This window comes from Bufo gargarizans, chromosome 7 (assembly GCF_014858855.1).
Source record: "Bufo gargarizans isolate SCDJY-AF-19 chromosome 7, ASM1485885v1, whole genome shotgun sequence".
NCBI lineage: Eukaryota > Metazoa > Chordata > Amphibia > Anura > Bufonidae > Bufo > Bufo gargarizans.
Genome location: NC_058086.1, coordinates 17,024,995 through 17,044,978, shown reverse-complemented (window position 1 = coordinate 17,044,978; position 19,984 = coordinate 17,024,995). Strand labels below are relative to the sequence as shown.

At 44.0% G+C, this 19,984-nt stretch overlaps 1 protein-coding gene across 2 annotated transcripts in view; it reads right to left on the bottom strand.

Annotated features, from left to right (window-relative positions):
* Positions 1-291: 291 nt before the first annotated feature.
* TMPRSS6 (transmembrane serine protease 6) overlaps positions 292-19,984 on the bottom strand; it is a 121,924-nt gene continuing 102,231 nt past the window's right edge. For both annotated transcript variants that reach the window (XM_044301488.1, XM_044301487.1), the window contains 3 exons: positions 6,666-6,940; positions 6,261-6,397; positions 292-602 (listed from right to left, as the gene is read on the bottom strand). In XM_044301488.1, the coding sequence (XP_044157423.1) occupies positions 432-602; positions 6,261-6,397; positions 6,666-6,940 (583 nt within the window). In that variant the 3' untranslated portion in view covers positions 292-431. The remainder of the gene's footprint in view (positions 603-6,260; positions 6,398-6,665; positions 6,941-19,984) is intronic.

Here is a 19,984-nt window from a genome sequence, read left to right as displayed (position 1 = left end):
AATATAAAATTGAACTAATTCTCCCCCCCCCCCCCTTTTAATCACAGATCTGCATTTTTGTCTCTAGAACCATGGATCATGCAAAGTCATTGCACACTTTTTTTGTATTTTAACTAACCCTGTGCGTATTCTGCAGTAATGTGGAATAGTAATATAATAACTTTTTAGAACAGACATATTTGATTTAATCCAGATTTGATGGCTAAGCTCATGTCATCCTTTATGTACATCTCCCTTTTTCTTAGACAACGCTTTCAGTTTTTTAATGAGTGGAATGAACGTTTAGCACTGTTGATTGCATAGATGTTTATTTTTCTATTATCCTGGGTCTAGTAGCATTTTTTTCTGATTCCTGCTCCTTGATGGTCTTCAGTATTACATAAAGCCTTGGGTGGAAGTCGTTGAGTTCAAGTTAACATTGGTATGAAGTATTATTTGTTTGCTTGGGCTGTTACATTGTGGATCCACCCGACAAGTCTAGTAATGCGACTATATACTCCAAAATATTTCGGAATGGCACAGCCTGCTCCCCAGCTTACCAGTCCGGCCTGGAACCAGCGTCCCCCTGGTTCTTTGCATACAAGTGGACTGCCAGAGTCACCCTGCAATATAGGAAGTTAGTATATATATATGTTATATTAAGAACAAATCATATAAAGAGTAAATAACCCCTCCGCCCAGACAAGATTGTTTTCAAGGGGTATTCTGGTGTTGCAATTTTCAGCATCAATTGACAGGAAAAAACACTACTTATCTCTTACTAATAGTGATTGTTTATCTCTAATGCTTAGTTTTTCCTGCACTCCATCGCGGTCCCATCATGGCACTTTCTGCTGTGTTAGTTCCTATCCCAATAACATCACGTCTACATCTGAGATGTGGCAAAGCTTCTAAAGCTCTGCCCTGTCGACACAGCATAAAAGACCATGCCTCTGAGGGAGGTTTTTTGCTTATTCTCCTGGACCCTGCCCTGTAGACGTGATGTCAACAATGTCTTAGGATGAGGTTTTTCCAGCAGGGCTTCAAGCAGGCTGGGATCTGTGATGTTCGAGCTGGCAAGGGAAGGAGAGGCAGAGACCTGATGTTACAGACACTCCTCATGAGTCTTGCACCAGGAAGTAACATAGTGTGCAGATCACAGATTGTAATTATACTGGAGGAGTCAAAATGCACTCAGAACTTCATCATCTGACTTATACAGTTGCAAGAAAAAGTATGTGAACCCTTTGGAATGATATGGATTTCTGCACAAATTGGTCATAAAACGTGATCTGATCTTCATCTAAGTCACAACAATAGACAATCACAGTCTGCTTAAACTAATAACACACAGATAATTAAATGTTACCATGTTTTTATTGAACACACCATGTAAACATTCACAGTGCAGGTGGAAAAAGTATGCGAACCCTTGGATTTAATAACTGGTTGAACCTCCTTTGGCAGCAATCACTTCAACTAAACGTTTCCTGTAGTTGCAGATCAGACGTGCACAACGGTCAGGAGTAGTTCTTGACCATTCCTCTTTATAGAACTGTTTCAGTTCAGCAATATTCTTGGGATGTCTGGTGTGAATCGCTTTCTTGAGGTCATGCCACAACATCTCAATCGGGTTGAGGTCAAGTCTCTGACTGGGCCACTCCAGAAGGCATATTTTCTTCTGTTTAAGCCATTCTGTTGTTGATTTACTTCTATGCTTTGGGTCGTTGTCCTGTTGCAACACCCATCTTCTGTTGAGCTTCAGCTGGTGGACAGATGGCCTTAAGTTCTCCTGCAAAATGTCTTGATAAACTTGGGAATTCATTTTTCCTTCGATAATAGCAATCCGTCCAGGTCCTGACGCAGCAAAGCAGCCCCAAACCATGATGCCCCCACCACCATACTTCACAGTTGGGATGAGGTTTTGATGTTGGTGTGCTGTGCCTCTTTTTCTCCACACATAGTGTTGTGTGTTTCTTCCAAACAACTGAACTTTGCTTTCATTTGTCCACAGAATATTTTGCCAGTACTGATCCAGGTGCTCTTGTGCAAACTGTAAACGTGCAGCAATGTTTTTTTTGGACAGCAGTGGCTTCCTCTGTGGTATCTTCCCATGAAATACATTCTTGTTTAGTGTTTTACATATCGTAGATTCTCTAAAAGGGATGTTAGCATATGCCAGAGACTTTTGTAAGTCTTTAGCTGACACTCTAGGATTCTTCTTCACCTCATTGAGCAGTATGCGCTGTGATCTTGCAGTCATCTTTACAGGGCAGCCACTCCTAGGGAGAGTAGCAGCAGTGCTGAACGTTCTCCATTTATAGACAATTTGTCTTACCGTGGACTGATGAACAGCAAGGCTTTAGGAGATACTTTTATAACCCTTTCCAGCTTTATGCAAGTCAACAATTCTTAATCGTAGGTCTTCTGAGAGCTCTTTTGTGCGAGGCATCATTCACATCAGGCAATGCTTCTTGTGAAAAGCAAACCCAGAACTGGTGTGTGTTTTTTATAGGGCAGCTGTAACCAAAACCTCCAATCTCATCTCATTGATTGGACTCCAGTTGACTGACACCTCACTCCAATAAGCTCTTGGAGATGTCATTAGTCTAGGGGTTCACATACTTTTTCCACCTGCACTGTGAATGTTTACATGGTGTGTTCAATAAAAACATGGTAACATTTAATTCTTTGTGTGTTATTAGTTTAAGCAGACTGTGATTGTCTATTGTTGTGACTTAGATGAAGATCAGATCACATTTCATGACCAATTTTTGCAGAAATCCATATCATTGCAAAGGGTTCACATACTTTTTCTTGCAACTGTATATTGCAATAAAGTTGAATTCTGCTATTTTCTTTTTTTGTAACCGGAAAACCCCTTTAAGTGGCACTAGGTAGCCATACAGTTTTCAAAAGTACATGAGTCTGGGATGCTTATCACACACTTTTCTCATGCCAGTAGAATAGACTCCTCTGGCATTACATTACAATGATATAGTCTATAGATGTGTTCTGTGTTGTGCATCCATCAACTAGCTTAATAGGACTTGTCTCTAAGGTTCTATTTACATCACACTTTGGGTTAACATTTTGTGCATTTGCTTGGAAACTCCCACCATGTGTGTAGAATGAATGCAACTGTGTTTACCATTTGAACATTTGGCAAAAGGACACTCTGCTGGCATGTGATGGATAAATGGGCACCTATAGCTACATTTGGCGTAGCCGCCAGGAACTTTCCCCAGCAGATGCACAAAATGTAATCCCAAAGCATAATGTGCCTATAGGCTAAACATTGTGTCAATTTACATGTTTCATATGACCTAATTCATCAACTGTGGATTGGATGCTGTCACATTGTGTATGTATGTGAGTGGAAACACAAAAGGGTTTGGTCAGCACATCCCAAAGTGCACACTGCTATGACTGGAAACATAAAACAACACAACATTCAATGCAACAGCTCTCTGCGAACCAAATAAAGTACAAAAACATATTATAATGCTTATGTTATGCTAATGAAGTAAAGATGCTTGGCAAATACATTTTGTACAAAATTATTTGAGCCCGTCTGCCGCACGTCAAGGCGATATCTGTAAGACGGGAACCTAACACTAAGTTCCACCTGTTATGTGCCATGACAGCGACCATGAAATTCAGGGGGTGTAGGTTCCACATGCATGCTGGGCCCCCTTTGATTTTTATCATTTTTGGTGCCAAAATGACCTCCTTTGAATACAGGGGATGCAAGTACCAACATGCATGCCGAGTCCACTACCCACTGCATACCTCTCTTGGTGTCAGGGGCTTCCAGTGAGTGGGAAGGAGCAGGCTTATAGTGCCTCCCAGTATTGCCTCTTACATATAATACCCCCAGTAGTGGCTTTTTTACATATAGTGCTCCCAAGTAATGCATTTTTACATATAGTTCCCACCTTTAGTACCTCTTTACATTTAGTGTGCCTCCACTAGTGCCTCTTTATTTATGGTGCCCCCTGCCTCTAGTGCATCTTTATATATAGTGCCTCTCGGTAGTGCCTCTTTATATGTAGTGCCCCTCATTAGTGCCTCTTTATATATAGTGCTCTCCCCATTAGTGCCCCTTTATATCTAGTACCCTCCTGTAGTGCTTCTTTTTATATAATGCTCCCTGCAGTGTTCACAATGCAATAAATAAAAAAGAGCAGGTGTTTCCCTTGTATTTTGCACTGGAGGTGAGGCTGACTCCAGTCGGTCGTGCACTCCTGACCAGCCTGTCTGCCTCATAGGCTGATTTTAATTAGCATGAGTATAAAGCTTAGCCTGCTCCTTCCCACTCACCGGAAGCCCCTGACACCAGGAAAGGTATGGAGTGGGTAGTGGACTCGGCATGCATGTTGGTACTTGCATCTCCTGTATTCAATGGAGGCCATTTTGGCGCCAAAAATGATAAAAATAAAAGGGGACCCAGCATGCATGTGGAACCTACACCCCCTGAATTTCATGGTCACTGTCATGGTACTTAACAGGTGGAACTTAGTGTTAGGTTCCCATCTTACAGAGATCGCCTTGACGTGCGGCAGACGGGCTCAAATAATTTTTTGCAAAATGTATTTGCCAAGCATCTCTACTTTATTAGCATAGCATACACATAATATGTTTTTGTACTTTATTTGGTTCGCAGAGAGCTGTTGTATTATATGTTGTGGTGTAAGTATGTGAGTGGCATGTAATTAAGACCATGTTTAGTATTATTCAGTTACCTAATGGATGTATTGTAAAGCAGTGGTCCCCAACAACCGGGCCGCGGATCAGTATCGGGCCACGGATCATCTGGTACTGGTCCATGGGGAGTGCCAGTATTGAACAGCGGGGACAGGAACTTTTGGCTCTTGTGCCCCCTCATTTAGCTTCATAGGCTGAAGGCCACTAGGCCTTGAGGCAGTGCTAAGGTGCAGGATGGTCGTAATGATGACATCATTGTGACCTCCTGTGCCAAGTCAGAGACGGAGTGACACCATCATCATACTGCCAGAGACCCCAGGCAGGAGGTTGTGATTACGTTCGCGACCGCCTGTGCTGTGATTCTGTGACAGACAGCCGGATGGAGGTGAGTACAGTATTTTGCTCTTTTTTATTTATTCCATTGCAAACACTATAGGGAGCATTATATAAAAAGAAGCACTACAGGGGGGTACTAGATGTAAAGGGGCACTACTGGGGGGAGCACTATATATAAAAAGGCACTAATGGGGGGCACTACATATAAAGCTGCACTATATATAAAGATGCACTAGGGGCGGGGGGCACCATATATAAAGAGGCACTAGTGGGGGCACACTAAATGTAAAGAGCCACTAAAGGTAGGCACTACTTGGGGGCACTATATGTAAAAAAGCCACTACTGGGGGCATTATATGTAAGCCACTACTAGGGGGGGCATTATATGCGAAGAGGGCACTACTGGGAAGCATTATATCTACTGGGGACTAAATGGGGATGATTACTAAGTAGGGGCATAAAAGGAGGCATTAATACTAAATATTTGTGTTCAGTTTTTTCAATTATGCAGAAAGAATTTGTGGTCAGGAGACATCATCAGAGCAATCTGAGCAAGACCAAGAAAAAAAGGAAAGAGAACAACTCCAGTCAGAAGAGACATCATTTGTAAGTCACTAAGTGGGGCCTATAAGGGTTTATTAATTACTGTGTTTTGACCCAAAGCCTGACCAACACTCTTACACCCCCCCCCCCACCCCGCTTTCTCTCAGTCCGCGAGAAAATCGTTTTGTGTGAAAGCGGTCCCTGGCACAAAAAAGGTTGGGGACCACTGCTTTAAAGGACTGATTCTTGATCTATATTAGTATATTAGTACTTCTCAAACTGTGAGGTGGGTGTTTTCACAAGCATGATAATATGTTGGTGTGCCTGCTGCACCGTGGATGCAACAATCTGACAGGTGCATATTTTAGTTTAATTCTGGGTACACAATTATTTTAACATTGGCATTCAGTTTGACCACTGATGTGGCCCAAGCATCACGTCACATTCTTGTCCCAGTAAAGTAAAGCTTGAGAAGCCCTGAGTGATGCCATTGAACTGAAAGACAGTGGTCTACTGCACTTGTATAAAAAAGGTATGCGGGCAATATTTTAAAATAATGTATATTAGTAAATGGTATGGCGCCCTAGTTTAAAAAAAATATTAATTAACTAAAACAAGTGATTTAGGCCCATTATAGTCAATAGTCAGATCTGAGGTCCAATAGATTAGTGTATTAACATTCAAAGCCAACTTACCTGGCATGCATCTTTAGTCCCATCAGAATACCCTGCACAGAACATTCTTGGAGATATCTGATAATGGTAGAGGTCACAGCAAGTATCCTGAGAAATTAACCTAAGGTCAGTCTTCTGGAGAACATCACTGTTAGGTCCTAAAAGTAAAAAGTCTGGTTCAGATTAACACAATCTGCTTCTCCAAGATTTGCCATAATACTATGGCTAGTATGAGATAAATATGGATGGAAAAGGTTTTCCATAAATATAAAGTTCTTGTTGTGGAGAATGGAGATCTATGTTCAAAGCATCTCAACTAACGAAGCATTGAGTATAATGGTCCACCCAAATTCTTTCTTGCTCCTATTATGCTATTCATTTACAAACAACGTGCTACTTTGTCATTTTAGGTAGTGAATTACTTACCAAACTCATTTGCTGCCCCCCAACCTGTCAACCAACATGTGGAGCCAGTAGGAAAATGGTGGGTACTGGCAGGAAGACAAATGGGTTGGACATGTGCAGACGTAAGGGGAACAGGATGGTCCAGTTGGACAAGGGCTAAGTCGTAGTCATGTGTGTCCGGATCATGGTAAGGGTGGAGGATCAGCTGTGTAACTTTAAATGCCATCTCCTTCTGGCTACTTCTGCTAAGGCGCACCTTTCCCAAGATCACCGTCCAAACTTCTGGAGTAGAGAGACTGAAATGGGAATATAAAACAAACATTGTAGACAAATCTAGTTATCTCTGTGCATGTCCCTGTAGAGGGTACCATTGCAGATCATGACAAGCAATGATCGAGGCCTAAGTCCAAGCAAGCTGCATGAATAGCCTACAAGATGACATCTATGGATGTCCTGATTTGTAGAAACCACAACTTCTGGGAGGGTTTATAAAACTGTTATTTCACCTTACCCCACTATATAAACAAGCATATTTGTGAATGGAGAGAGGCTTCTCTCCTACAAATATACAAAGAATCAGTCATGTTGAAATCCAATAATATCCTACAATATCTGCCATTGTAAAGAGTCGGGAGGCCCCAATACACATTCTGTTGATTCTTTCTCTTTCTAATGTTGAAAAGGCTTCTGTGCGAGGTCAAAAGAGGGATTTCTGGGGATGTATGTTATATGAAGATGCAGCTGATGACTGTTTAGTCACTTTTGGCTTTATAAATATTTAAGAGGTTCATTCATTTTTGATAAGCATCATCCGAAAGTTCGTAGGTTGTTTCATTAAATATTCTCCGGAATAGAAATTGGCCTTTAGTTGTTGGCAAAAAAAGACCATGTTCCATGGGAAAGAAAGTGATTGTTATAATCTCTATTCAGTCATCTGTTTCTCTATTTTCTAAAATATCACCCAGACTATGGTGCACAGCTTGAAGCTTGTTATGCTATATAAGATCTCTATACACCGACCGCTCTTTAATACGTAATAACATTATTAGTGGAGATATGTTCCTATGTGGGCCCCCAAGCACCCATTACTGTTACTCCCGTGAATAGATTTTTTTCCTGATAAGTGGTCTACAACAAAGGTCAAGGGATTTTTTTTTTAATAAGGGTCTTTTTCCTCCCTATATTTAACTGCAGCAAAAAATGACCAGAGATTTGTAGCAAAGGGATTTAAAAGGTAGTATAAGAGGGAAAGGGATTTAAAAGGGAGTATATCATTGATTTATTATTATAGTATCTAATATATAAAGCTGAGTGTATGTATGTGTGTATGTCCGCTAAAGGAATCTGCACTGTCGCATTTACAATCACGAAATTTGTCACACAGGTACATCAGGTGTCCGGGAAGGTTTTAGACCGGGTCTCAGCTCTCTAGCACGTACCGTACCATTCCTGAGATATTCCCCAAAAATGTATTAGACAATTGAAGCTTGGTCACATGACCCTTATCAGTCAATAGAAGCTCGCAGGCCCTTAGGCCCCTTTCACACGGGCGAGTATTCCGTGCGGGTGCAATGCGTGAGGTGAACGCATTGCACCCGCACTGAATCCGGACCCATTCATTTCTATGGGGCTGTGCACATGAGCTGTGATTTTCACGCATCACTTGTGCGTTGCGTGAAAATCGCAGCATGCTCTATATTCTGTGTTTTTCACGCAACGCAGGCCCCATAGAAGTGAATGGGGCCACGTGAAAATCACAAGCATCCGCAAGCAAGTGTGGATGCGGTGCGATTTTCACGCATGGTTGCTAGGTGTCGATCGGGCTGGGGACCCGATCTGTATTATTTTCCCTTATAACATGGTTATAAGGGAAAATAATAGCATTCTGAATACAGAATGCAAAGTAAAATAGTGATGGAGGGGTTAAAAATAAAAATAAATTAACTCACCGAGTCCACTTGATCGCGTAGTTGCAGATCTCTGTCTTCTTCTGTAATGTTGAGCTGCCGGTTAAGGACCTGTGGTGACGTCACATCACATGATCCAATCACATGGTCCCTCACCATGGTGATGAACCATGTGATTGGACCATAGTGATTTCACTGGTCTTTTACCAGGTCCTGAAGATAGAACAGAGACTGGCAGCTATGGAGTAGGTAAGTTAACTTTTATTTTATTTTTAACCCCTCCATCCCTTATTTACTTTGCATTCTGTATTCAGAATGCTATTATTTTCCCTTATAACCATGTTATAAGGGAAAATAATAAAATCTACACAACACCTAACTCAAACCTAAACTTCAGTGAGGAAGTCCGGGTTTGGGTCTGGGTACCAAACATGGTGATTTTTCTCACGCGGGTGCAAAACGCATTAAGCGCTTTGCACTCGCGCGGAAAAATCGCTCATTTTACCGCAACGCACCCGCATCTTATCGGGCCCTCACACGCCACGCTCGTGTGAAAGAGGCCTTAGTCTCCACATACACACAGTTTTACACTAGATTTCCATAACAACCCAGCCATTTTTCTTCACTGCTGTAGGTCAGCTTTAAAGGGGCAGGGCGCTGTGGATGACACTGTTAAGGGAGCGGAGTGCTGTGGAGGTCACAGTTAAGGGGGCAGGTAGGGTGGCCATTCAGGCTACCCTCAAAAGACAGACTTAAAAACCTCACCCCCAGTTCCCACTAAACTACACCCCAACCCAGTTAGGCCACACCCCCTCCCACTCTGCAGCCGACAGGGATTGAAAAAAATGAAGTTAAAAATCAACTTCTGTCAGCTGCAGGGGTGGGAGGGAGGGTGACTTTCTCCCTGCATCTCAAACTCAGACAGCACAGTGCTGCTAAACAAAACAAGGAATGCAACAGCTCACTGCAAACCAAATAAAGTACAAAATTGCATCATAATATCAAATGCTGAACTAATAAGTTAGAGATATTTGGCAAATCGTTTTGTACAAAATTATTTGAGCCCGTCTGCCGACCGTCAAGGCAATCTCTAGTTAGACGGGTTCCTAACACTAAATATATCTGTTATGTGCCATAGCAGCTATCATACAATTCAGAAAGTGCAGGTTCCACTTACATGCTGGATCCGCCTGAATTTCCGTCATTTTCGGTGCCAAAATGGCCTCCACTATATCCAGGGAAAGCAGTCACCAGCATGCACTCCGGGCCCACTCCACACCACCCCCGGCGCCACATGGTCACCAAGGACTGCAATGAGAGTCCACACACTATCTCTCTCCTGGTGCCATGTGGCTTCAGTGAGTGATGGGGAGTGGGCCAGGCTATATACTAACACTAATTAAAATCAACCTGTGGGACAAACGAGCTGGTCAGGAGTGCACGACTAAAGAGGCAGCCACACCTCCAGCACAAACTGCAGAGAAAAAAGGGGGTCAGTCAGCACATCCCAAAGCGCAGTCCCCATCACTCACTGAAGCCACATGGCACCAGGAGAGAGATAGTGTGTGGACTCTCATTGCAGTCCTTGGTGACCATGTGGCGCCGGGGGTGGTGTGGAGTGGGCCCGGCGTGCATGCTGGTGACTGCTTTCCCTGGATATAGTGGAGGCCATTTTGGCACCGAAAATGACGGAAATTCAGGCGGATCCAGCATGTAAGTGGAACCTGCACTTTCTGAATTGTATGATAGCTGCTATGGCACATAACAGATATATTTAGTGTTAGGAACCCGTCTAACTAGAGATTGCCTTGACGGTCGGCAGACGGGCTCAAATAATTTTGTACAAAACGATTTGCCAAATATCTCTAACTTATTAGTTCAGCATTTGATATTATGATGCAATTTTGTACTTTATTTGGTTTGCAGTGAGCTGTTGCATTCCTTGTTTTGTTTAACAGTCTTGTTCTCAGCCATAGCAACGTGCCCCTGCGCTTTGGGATGTGCTGACTGACCCCCTTTTTTCTCAGCACAGTGCTGCTGTCTGAGAGTGATCTGTTCAAAAGAACACCCCTGTCTCCGACCAGGCCCTGCGCCGGACGAGGACAGGGAGTCTGAAAGCCGGACTGTCCGGCCTAAAACAGGACTTCTGGCCACCCTAGGAGCAGGCTGCTGTGGAGGTCACAGTTAAGGGAACGGTCTGCTATGGAGGTCAGTGTTAAGGGACAGATTGCTGTAGAGGCCACTGTTAAGGGAAAATCACTGTTAAAGGGATATTCCGATCCCAGACAATGGGGGCATATCGCTAGGATATGCCCCATTATCTGATAGGTGCAGGTCCTACAATGAGAACGGAGTGGGGAAATAAACAGAGGCCGCACTGCGCATACACAGCCACCCTCCATTCATTTCTATGGTGCTGCCGAAAATAGCAGAGCGCTGGCTCGACTATTTCCATCTGCCCCATAGAAATTAATAGGAGCAGGGGCCGTGAGTGCGCTCCCATTCACTTCTATGGTAGCAGTGGGGAGCAGCGCTTGGAGGTGGACAGACCCTGGGAAATCTGGGGTCCTCCAGCCACAGCTCTCCCTGCTCCTTTCTTGTTGAAGGTGCGGGTCCCAGAGGTGGGACCCGCACCTATCAGACAATGGGGAATATCCTAGTGATATGCCCCCATTGTCTGTGATAGGAATGCCCCTTTAAGGAGATGGGGTACTGTGAAGGTCACTAATAAAGGGGCGGCAGCTGTGGAGGTAACTGTTAAAGGGGCGGGCTGCTGGGGAGGTCAGTGTTAAGCGGTCGGGATGCTGTGGAGGTCACTGTTAAAGGGGCGGGCTGCTGTGGAGGTCACTGTTAAGGGGGCGGGATGCTGTGGAGGTCACTGTTAACCACCTCCGGACCGCCTAACGCAGATGTGCGGTCCGGAGGTGGCAGGGCTGCGCACAGTCACGCATATACGCGTCATCTCGCGAGACGCGAGATGACGCGAGTATGCGCCCGCTTGTGCGCAGTTCGCGCCGGCCTTTCATCGAGAGGTATTTCGTCAGCAACCTGCCAGCCAATGATCGTGGCTGGCAGGTTGCTGATTTTTAAAAAATCCAATCAAAGTGCCAGATAGCAGATCATATTTGTAAATATGATCTGTTATATGGCTGCCTGCTCCTCTGCTGGTTCTTTTCGTCGGTTGGATCCAGCAGAGGAGCAGGCTTCACAGTGAGTACACCAAACACTACACTATAGGCCCTGATCACCCCCCTGAACCCCAATTAACCCTTTGATCACCCCTTTGATCACCCCTGTCAATCACAAGTGAAAAGAAAAAAGTGATCAGTGCAAACTGTCACTTTTTTTTTTCACTGGTATTGACCGTTAGGTTTCAGTATAGTTTAGGCCCCTTGGTTAGGTAGTTTAGCGATCAGGTTAGCGCCCAGCCCACCGCACCGCAGTCCGTTATTCGCTGATTAGCGTATCGCTAATCAGCATTTGTACTTTTATAGTATCTGGAAGTGATCAAAACTGATCACGGTCAGATCTATAATAGTACTAGTGTCACTTTAGTTCGCCCTCCACCCAAAACGCAGTGTTTGCCCGATCAGGCCTGATCGGTCGCCCACACGTGCGTTCGCCCACACCTGCCCCACCGCAGTGACAAAAAAAAAAATTTTTTTTGATCACTGCACATTCACTTTACACGCACTGCGGCGATAAAAAAATCAGTTTTGATATTTTTTATCAACCGCAGCGGCCTCCGGTACTTCGCTAGCCTCCCCTTTGTAAGACAGGCTTGCTTTTTTTTTCTTGGGTAGTCTCAGGGAATACCCCTAAATTTAGTTGCCCACATGTCTAACAGGGGGTATTCTTCTGAAGAGGCCTACAGGCTTCTGACCCAGTCGGATGAGGAGTGGGAACCCTCATCTGATGAATCCAGCGGGTCAGAATACGAACCTGTAGAAAGCAGTGGCTCTCTGACCCAAAGTTCGGACGAGGAGGCTGAGGTCCCTGATACCACCAGGCGTACCCGGCCCCGTGTCGCTAGACCGCAGGTTGCGCAGGATCCGCTTCAAGAGCAGCAGAGTGGGGCTGGTGCTGTCGGATTACGTGGTGAGGCATACACCAGCAGCCCAGCCCTCCCTGGACCTAGTACCAGCACTGCCGTACAACCTGGTGAAGTAGCGAGCACCAGAAGGGCAGTTGAAGCTGGTACGGTGGCACGTGCAGTAGTGACCCCGTCGCAGCCACCGCAAAGACGTGCCCGTAGAGCCCCTAGAATCCCAGAGGTGCTGGCAAACCCTGATTGGCAGTCCCCAACTTCAGCCGCACCTGTAGTTTTCCCTTTCACTGCCCAGTCTGGAGTTCGGGTTGAGACGGCTCAGATCGGTTCGGCCCTGGGATTTTTTGAGCTGTTCTTGACTGCGGAGCTTTTAGACATAGTTGTGGCCGAAACAAACAGGTATGCCACACAATTTATCACCGCTAACCCGGGAAGCTTTTATGCCCAGCCTTTCCGGTGGAAACCAGTCCAAGTTTCCGAACTTAAAACTTTTCTGGGCCTCCTCCTCAACATGGGCCTGACAAAAAAGCATGAATTGCGGTCATATTGGTCCACGAACCCGATTCATCACATGCCCATGTTCTCTGCTGCCATGTCCAGGGCACGTTTTGAGGCCATCCTGCGGTTCCTGCACTTTAGTGACAACACCGCCTCCCGTCCCAGGGGCCACCCTGCTTTTGACCGGCTCCACAAAATTCGGCCCCTCATAGACCATTTCAACCAGAAATTTGCAGATATTTATACCCCAGAGCAAAACATCTGCATAGACGAGTCCCTGATACATTTTACCGGGCGCCTTGGCTTCAAACAATACATCCCAAGCAAGCGCGCCCGGTATGGGGTCAAATTGTATAAGCTCTGTGAAAGGGCCACAGGCTATACCCACAAATTTCGGGTCTATGAGGGAAAAGATCAGACCCTGGAGCCGGTCGGTTGCCCTGACTACCTGGGGAGCAGTGGGAAGACAGTTTGGGACTTGGTGTCACCCTTATTCGGCAAGGGGTACCATCTTTATGTGGACAATTTTTACACAAGTGTGGCCCTCTTTAGGCATTTGTTTCTAGAACGGATTGGCGCCTGTGGTACCGCGCGAACTAGTCGCGCGGGCTTCCCCCAACGGCTCGTTACCACCCGTCTTGCAAGGGGGCAGAGGGCCGCACTGTGTAACGAAGAACTGCTCGCGGTGAAATGGAGAGACAAGCGTGACGTTTACATGCTCTCCTCCATTCACGCAGACACGACAATACAAATTGAGCGAGCAACCCGTGTCATTGAAAAGCCCCTCTCAGTCCACGACTATAACCTCCACATGGGAGGGGTCGACTTCAATGACCAGATGTTGTCTCCGTATTTAGTTTCCCGACGCACCAGACGCTGGTATAAGAAGGTGTCTGTATATTTAATTCAATTGGCTCTGTACAATAGTTTTGTTCTCTACAGTAAGGCTGGGAGAACTGGATCCTTCCTCAAATTTCAGGAAGAGATCATCGAGAACCTCCTGTATCCAGGAGGTTCCGTGGCCCCAACCACCAGTGTAGTTAGCCGTCTACACGAGCGACATTTCCCCAATGTCGTTCCTGGTACCTCAACCCAACAGTCACCCCGAAAAAGATGTCGTGTCTGTAGCAGGAGTGGAATAAGGCGTGACACCCGCTATTTCTGTCCTGACTGTCCGGACCACCCTGCCCTATGCTTTGGAGAGTGTTTCCGGAAGTACCACTCACAGGTACACTATTAGCATAGGGATCATCTCACCAGGACAGGCACACAGGGCTATTAGGGCCCATTCACTCACTGCTGCTGCAAACGTCTCCTTTCACATGGGACAAAGTGCATAACGCACTTCGCCACATCTTTGGGCGATTTGCGCTTTGCACATTGACCCATGGGGAAGGAGAGGTTTGTTCTATAAAGGTAAAAAAACAAAAAACAAAAAAAACACCAGTAAGCAAACACGTTAATGTTCAGTTAAAAAAGTTAAAGTTACATGTTCTGTTGCAAAGTTAATAAAATTATTGCGTTGCGGCCTGGTTTTTTCTTTTTTTTTTCTTTTTCTTTTTTTACCTTCCAGGTGGACCAACCGATTGACTAGCTGCAGCACCGATGTGCATTCTGACAGAAGCATTGCGCTGCTGTCAGATTACACGCAAGTCGGTGTATGCGGCGCTGCAAGACGGGATTTTCTCCTCTGCAGTGACAGATACGTTTGCCGAGGCATAGGAGCTGAGGAGGAGGCGGCGTTCCTATGCTTTGGCAAGCACTTTGTATATATATATTAAAAAAAAAAAAAAAAAAATCCCGGCAATGATTTATTCATCCACATCGATTGATGTGAATGGAGAAATTCACATCGATTGATGTGAATGGAGAAATTCACATGCCAGGGCATACGAGCTAAGTGGGTATGGATGTAGGGCGGAGCTCCTATGTCCTGGCAGACGCCTTTCCCCTCCATTTTTTTTTTTTGGCAGAGATTTTTTCATCCACATTGATCGATGCGAATGAAGAAATCTGTGCCGTTCATTTTTTTCTTTCAGCCCAGAGGCTGAACGGAAAAAAAAATCTCATTACCTGTATGCTCAATATAAGGAGAATAGCAGAAACTCCTAATGCTGGCCATACATGTAATGATTGCGGAGACCCTCAAATGCCAGGGCAGTACAAACACCCCACAACTGACCCCATTTTGGAAAGAAGACACCCCAAGGTATTTGCTGAGGGGCATATTGAGTCCATGAAAGATTTAAATTTTTGTCCTAAGTTAGCGGAAAGTGAGACTTTGTGAGAAAAAAAAAATAAAAATCAATTTCCGCTAACTTATGCAAAAAAAATAAAAAATTCTATGAACTTGCCAGGCCCCTCATTGGATACCTTGGGATGTCTTCTTTCCAAAGTGGGGTCACATGTGGGGTATTTATACTGCCCTGGCTTTTTAGGGGCCCTAAAGCGTGAGAAGAAGTCTGGGATCCAAATGTCTAAAAATGCCCTCCTAAAAGGAATTTGGGCCCCTTTGCGCATCTAGGCTGCAAAAAAGTGTCACACATCTGGTATCGCCGTACTCAGGAGAAGTTGGGGAATGTGTTTTGGGGTGTCATTTTACATATACCCATGCTGGGTGAGAAAAATATCTTGGTCAAATGCCAACTTTGTATAAAAAAATGGGAAAAGTTGTCTTTTGCCAAGATATTTCTCTCACCCAGCATGGGTATATGTAAAATGACACCCCAAAACACATTCCCCAACTTCTCCTGAGTACGGCGATACCAGATGTGTGACACTTTTTTGATGCCAAGGTGGGCAAAGGGGCACATATTCCAAAGTGCACCTTTCGGATTTCACCGGTCATTTTTTACAGATTTTGATTGCAAAGTACTTCTCACACATATGGGCCCCTAAATTGCCAGGGCAGTATAACTACGCCACAAGTGACCCCATTTTGGAAAGAAGACACCCCAAGGTATTCCGTGAGGGGCATGGCGAGTTCCTAGAATTTTTTATTTTTTGTCGCAAGTTAGTGGAATATGAGACTTTGTAAGGAAAAAAGAGAAAAAAAAAAATCATCATTTTCCGCTAACTTGTGACAAAAAATAAAAAATTCTAGGAACTCGCCATGCCCCTCACGGAATACCTTGGGGTGTCTTCTTTCCAAAATGGGGTCACTTGTGGCGTAGTTATACTGCCCTGGCAATTTAGGGGCCCAAATGTGTGAGAAGTACCTTGCAATCAAAATGTGTAAAAAATGGCCTGCAAAATCTGAAAGGTGCACTTTGGAATATGTGCCCCTTTGCCCACCTTGGCAGCAAAAAAGTGTGACACATCTGGTATCGCCGTACTCAGGAGAAGTTGGGGAATGTGTTTTGGGGTGTCATTTTACATATACCCATGCTGGATGAGAGAAATATCTTGGCAAAAGACAACTTTTCCCATTTTTTTATACAAAGTTGGCATTTGACCAAGATATTTTTCTCACCCAGCATGGGTATATGTAAAATGACACCCCAAAACACATTCCCCAACTTCTCCTGAGTACGGCGATACCAGATGTGTCACACTTTTTTGCTGCCAAGGTGGGCAAAGGGGCACATATTCCAAAGTGCACCTTTTGGATTTCACCGGTCATTTTTTACACATTTTGATTGCAAAGTTCTTCTCACACATTTGGGCCCCTAAATTGCCAGGGCAGTATAACTACCCCACAAGTGACCCCATTTTGGAAAGAAGACACCCCAAGGTATTCTGTGAGGGGCATGGTGAGTTCCTAGAATTTTTTATTTTTTGTCGCAAGTTAGTGGAATATGAGACTTTGTAAGAAAAAATTAAAAAAATAAAATCATCATCATTTTCCGCTAACTTGTGACAAAAAATAAAAAGTTCTATGAACTCACTATGCCCATCAGCGAATACCTTAGGGTGTCTACTTTCCGAAATGGGGTCATTTGTGGGGGTTTTCTACTGTTTGGGCATTGTAGAACCTCAGGAATCATGACAGGTGCTCAGAAAGTCAGAGCTGTTTCAAAAAGCGGAAATTCACATTTTTGTACCATAGTTTGTAAATGCTATAACTTTTACCCAAACCATTTTTTTTTTGCCCAAACATTTTTTTTTATCAAAGACATGTAGAACAATAAATTTGGCGAAAAATTTATATATGGATGTCGTTTTGTTTGCAAAATTTTACAGCTGAAAGTGAAAAATGTCATTTTTTTGCAAAAAAATCGTTACATTTTGATTAATAACAAAAAAAGTAAAAATGCCAGCAGCAATGAAATACCACCAAATGAAAGCTCTATTAGTGAGAAGAAAAGGAGGTAAAATTCATTTGTATGGTAAGTTGCATGACCGAGCGATAAACGGTGAAAGTAGTGTAGTGCCGAAGTGTAAAAAGTGCTCTGGTCATGAAGGGGGTTTCACCTAGCGGGGCTGAAGTGGTTAAAGGGGCGGGCGCTGTGGAGATCTCTGTTAAGGTGCCAGGGAACGGTGGAGGTCACAGTTAAGGGGACAGTCTGTGAGGTCAGTGTTAAAGGGCTGGGTGCTGTTGATATCCTATAACGACACACACAAACATTAAATTAAATAGATGAAATATACCTGATCGAAGCCAGGTCCTTCTGCTAGTAAATATATATATACACTCACCTAAAGAATTATTAGGAACACCATACTAATACGGTGTTGGACCCCCTTTTGCCTTCAGAACTGCCTTAATTCTACGTGGCATTGATTCAACAAGGTGCTGATAGCATTCTTTAGAAATGTTGGCCCATATTGATAGGATAGCATCTTGCAGTTGATGGAGATTTGAGGAATGCACATCCAGGGCACGAAGCTCCTGTTCCTCCACATCCCAAAGATGCTCTATTGGGTTGAGATCTGGTGACTGTGGGGCCATTTTAGTACAGTGAACTCATTGTCATGTTCAAGAAACCAATTTGAAATGATTCAAGCTTTGTGACATGGTGCATTATCCTGCTGGAAGTAGCCATCAGAGGATGGGTACATGGTGGTCATGAAGGGATGGACATGCTCAGAAACAATGCTCAGGTAGCCCGTGGCATTTAAACGATGGCCAATTGGCACTAAGGAGCCTAAAGTGTGCCCAGAAAACATCCCCCACACCATTACACCACCACCACCAGCCTGCACAGTGGTAACAAGGCATGATGGATACATGTTCTCATTCTGTTTACGCCAAATTCGGACTCTACCATTTGAATGTCTCAACAGAAATCAAGACTCATCAGACCAGGCAACATTTTTCCAGTCTTCAACTGTCCAATTTTGGTGAGCTTGTGCAAATTGTAGCCTCTTTTTCCTATTTGTAGTGGAGATGAGTGGTCTTCTGCTGTTGTAGCCCATCCGCCTCAAGGTTTTGCGTGTTGTAGCTTCACAAATGCTTTGCTGCATACCTCGGTTGTAACGAGTGGTTATTTCAGTCAACGTTGCTCTTCTATCAGCTTGAATTAGTCGGCCCATTCTCCTCTGACCTCTAGCATCAACGAGGCATTTTCGCCCACAGGACTGCCGCATACTGGAGGTTTTTCCCTTTTCACACCATTCTTTGTAAACCCTAGAAATGGTTGTGCGTGAAAATCCCAGTAACTGAGCAGATTGTGAAATACTCAGACCGGCCCGTCTGGCACCACGCTCAAAATTGCTTAAATCACCTTTCTTTCCCATTCTGACATTCAGTTTGGAGTTCAGGAGATTGTCTTGACCAGGACCACAACCCTACATGCATTGAAGCAACTGCCATGTGATTGGTTGACTAGATAATCGCATTAATGAGAAATAGAACAGGTGTTCCTAATAATTCTTTAGGTGAGTGTGTATATATATGCTATATATATATTATATAATATATAAGGAGTATATCATCAGGTTATTATTATACCTATGTTTTATTATTTCATAGCAGTGTTTTTTATTTTTCTGTGTGTAACTACATAATGCTCTGATAACTTTGACCGAGGTCTCAGACCTCCAATAGCCTGTTAGGTTTAAGGCTTATTCACAATCACTATTAGAAAAGGCCAATTTATGCAAATTTCAAAGCTTTATAAATACAGAGAATTCTCTAACCTTGTCCCAAAGCAACTACCTAACACTCTGAAAATGAAAATGGTTGAGACCCACTAAGCAGGAGAAGTCTATAAGGCTATAAGAAGATAGCAAAGTGTCTTCATATTGCCAGTTCGTAATGTAATTAAGAAATGACAGTTAACAGGAACAATAGAGGTCAAGACAAGGTCTGAAAGACCCCCAAAAAATTCTGAGACAGCTGCTTGTAGGATTTCTAGAAAGGCAAATCAGAACCCCAGCTTGACTGCAAAAGACCTTCAGGAAGATTTAGCAGACTCTGGAGTTGTGGTACATTGTTCTACTGTTCAGCGACACTGCACAAATATGGCCTTCCTGGGGGAGTAATTATCTACAAATGGATAATGAACCTAAGCACATAACAGATTACCTCTAAAGGCGCAAGCTGAAGGTTTTACCATGGCCTTCACAGTCCATGATCTGAACATAATTAAAAATCTTTGGATGGACCTCAAAACAGTAGTGCATGTAAGATGGCCCAGGAATCTCACAGAACTGGAAGACTTTTGCAAGGAAGAATGGATGAAAATCCCTCAAACAAGAACTTAAAGACTCTTGGCTGGCTACAAAAAGTGTTTACAAGCTATATTTGCTACTACGTACTAACCATGCAGGGTGTCCAAAGTTTTGCTTTGGGCCCTTTAACTTTTTTGTTGTTTTGAAAATGTAAAAGAGCAAAACAAAAAAAAAAGTTTTGCTAAAAAAAGGGAATATTTCATCTTTAACTCTTTAAATTTCCAGTATTGAGTTCTGTCACAGGGGCTCAATACCGGGAAAAAACTGATCAG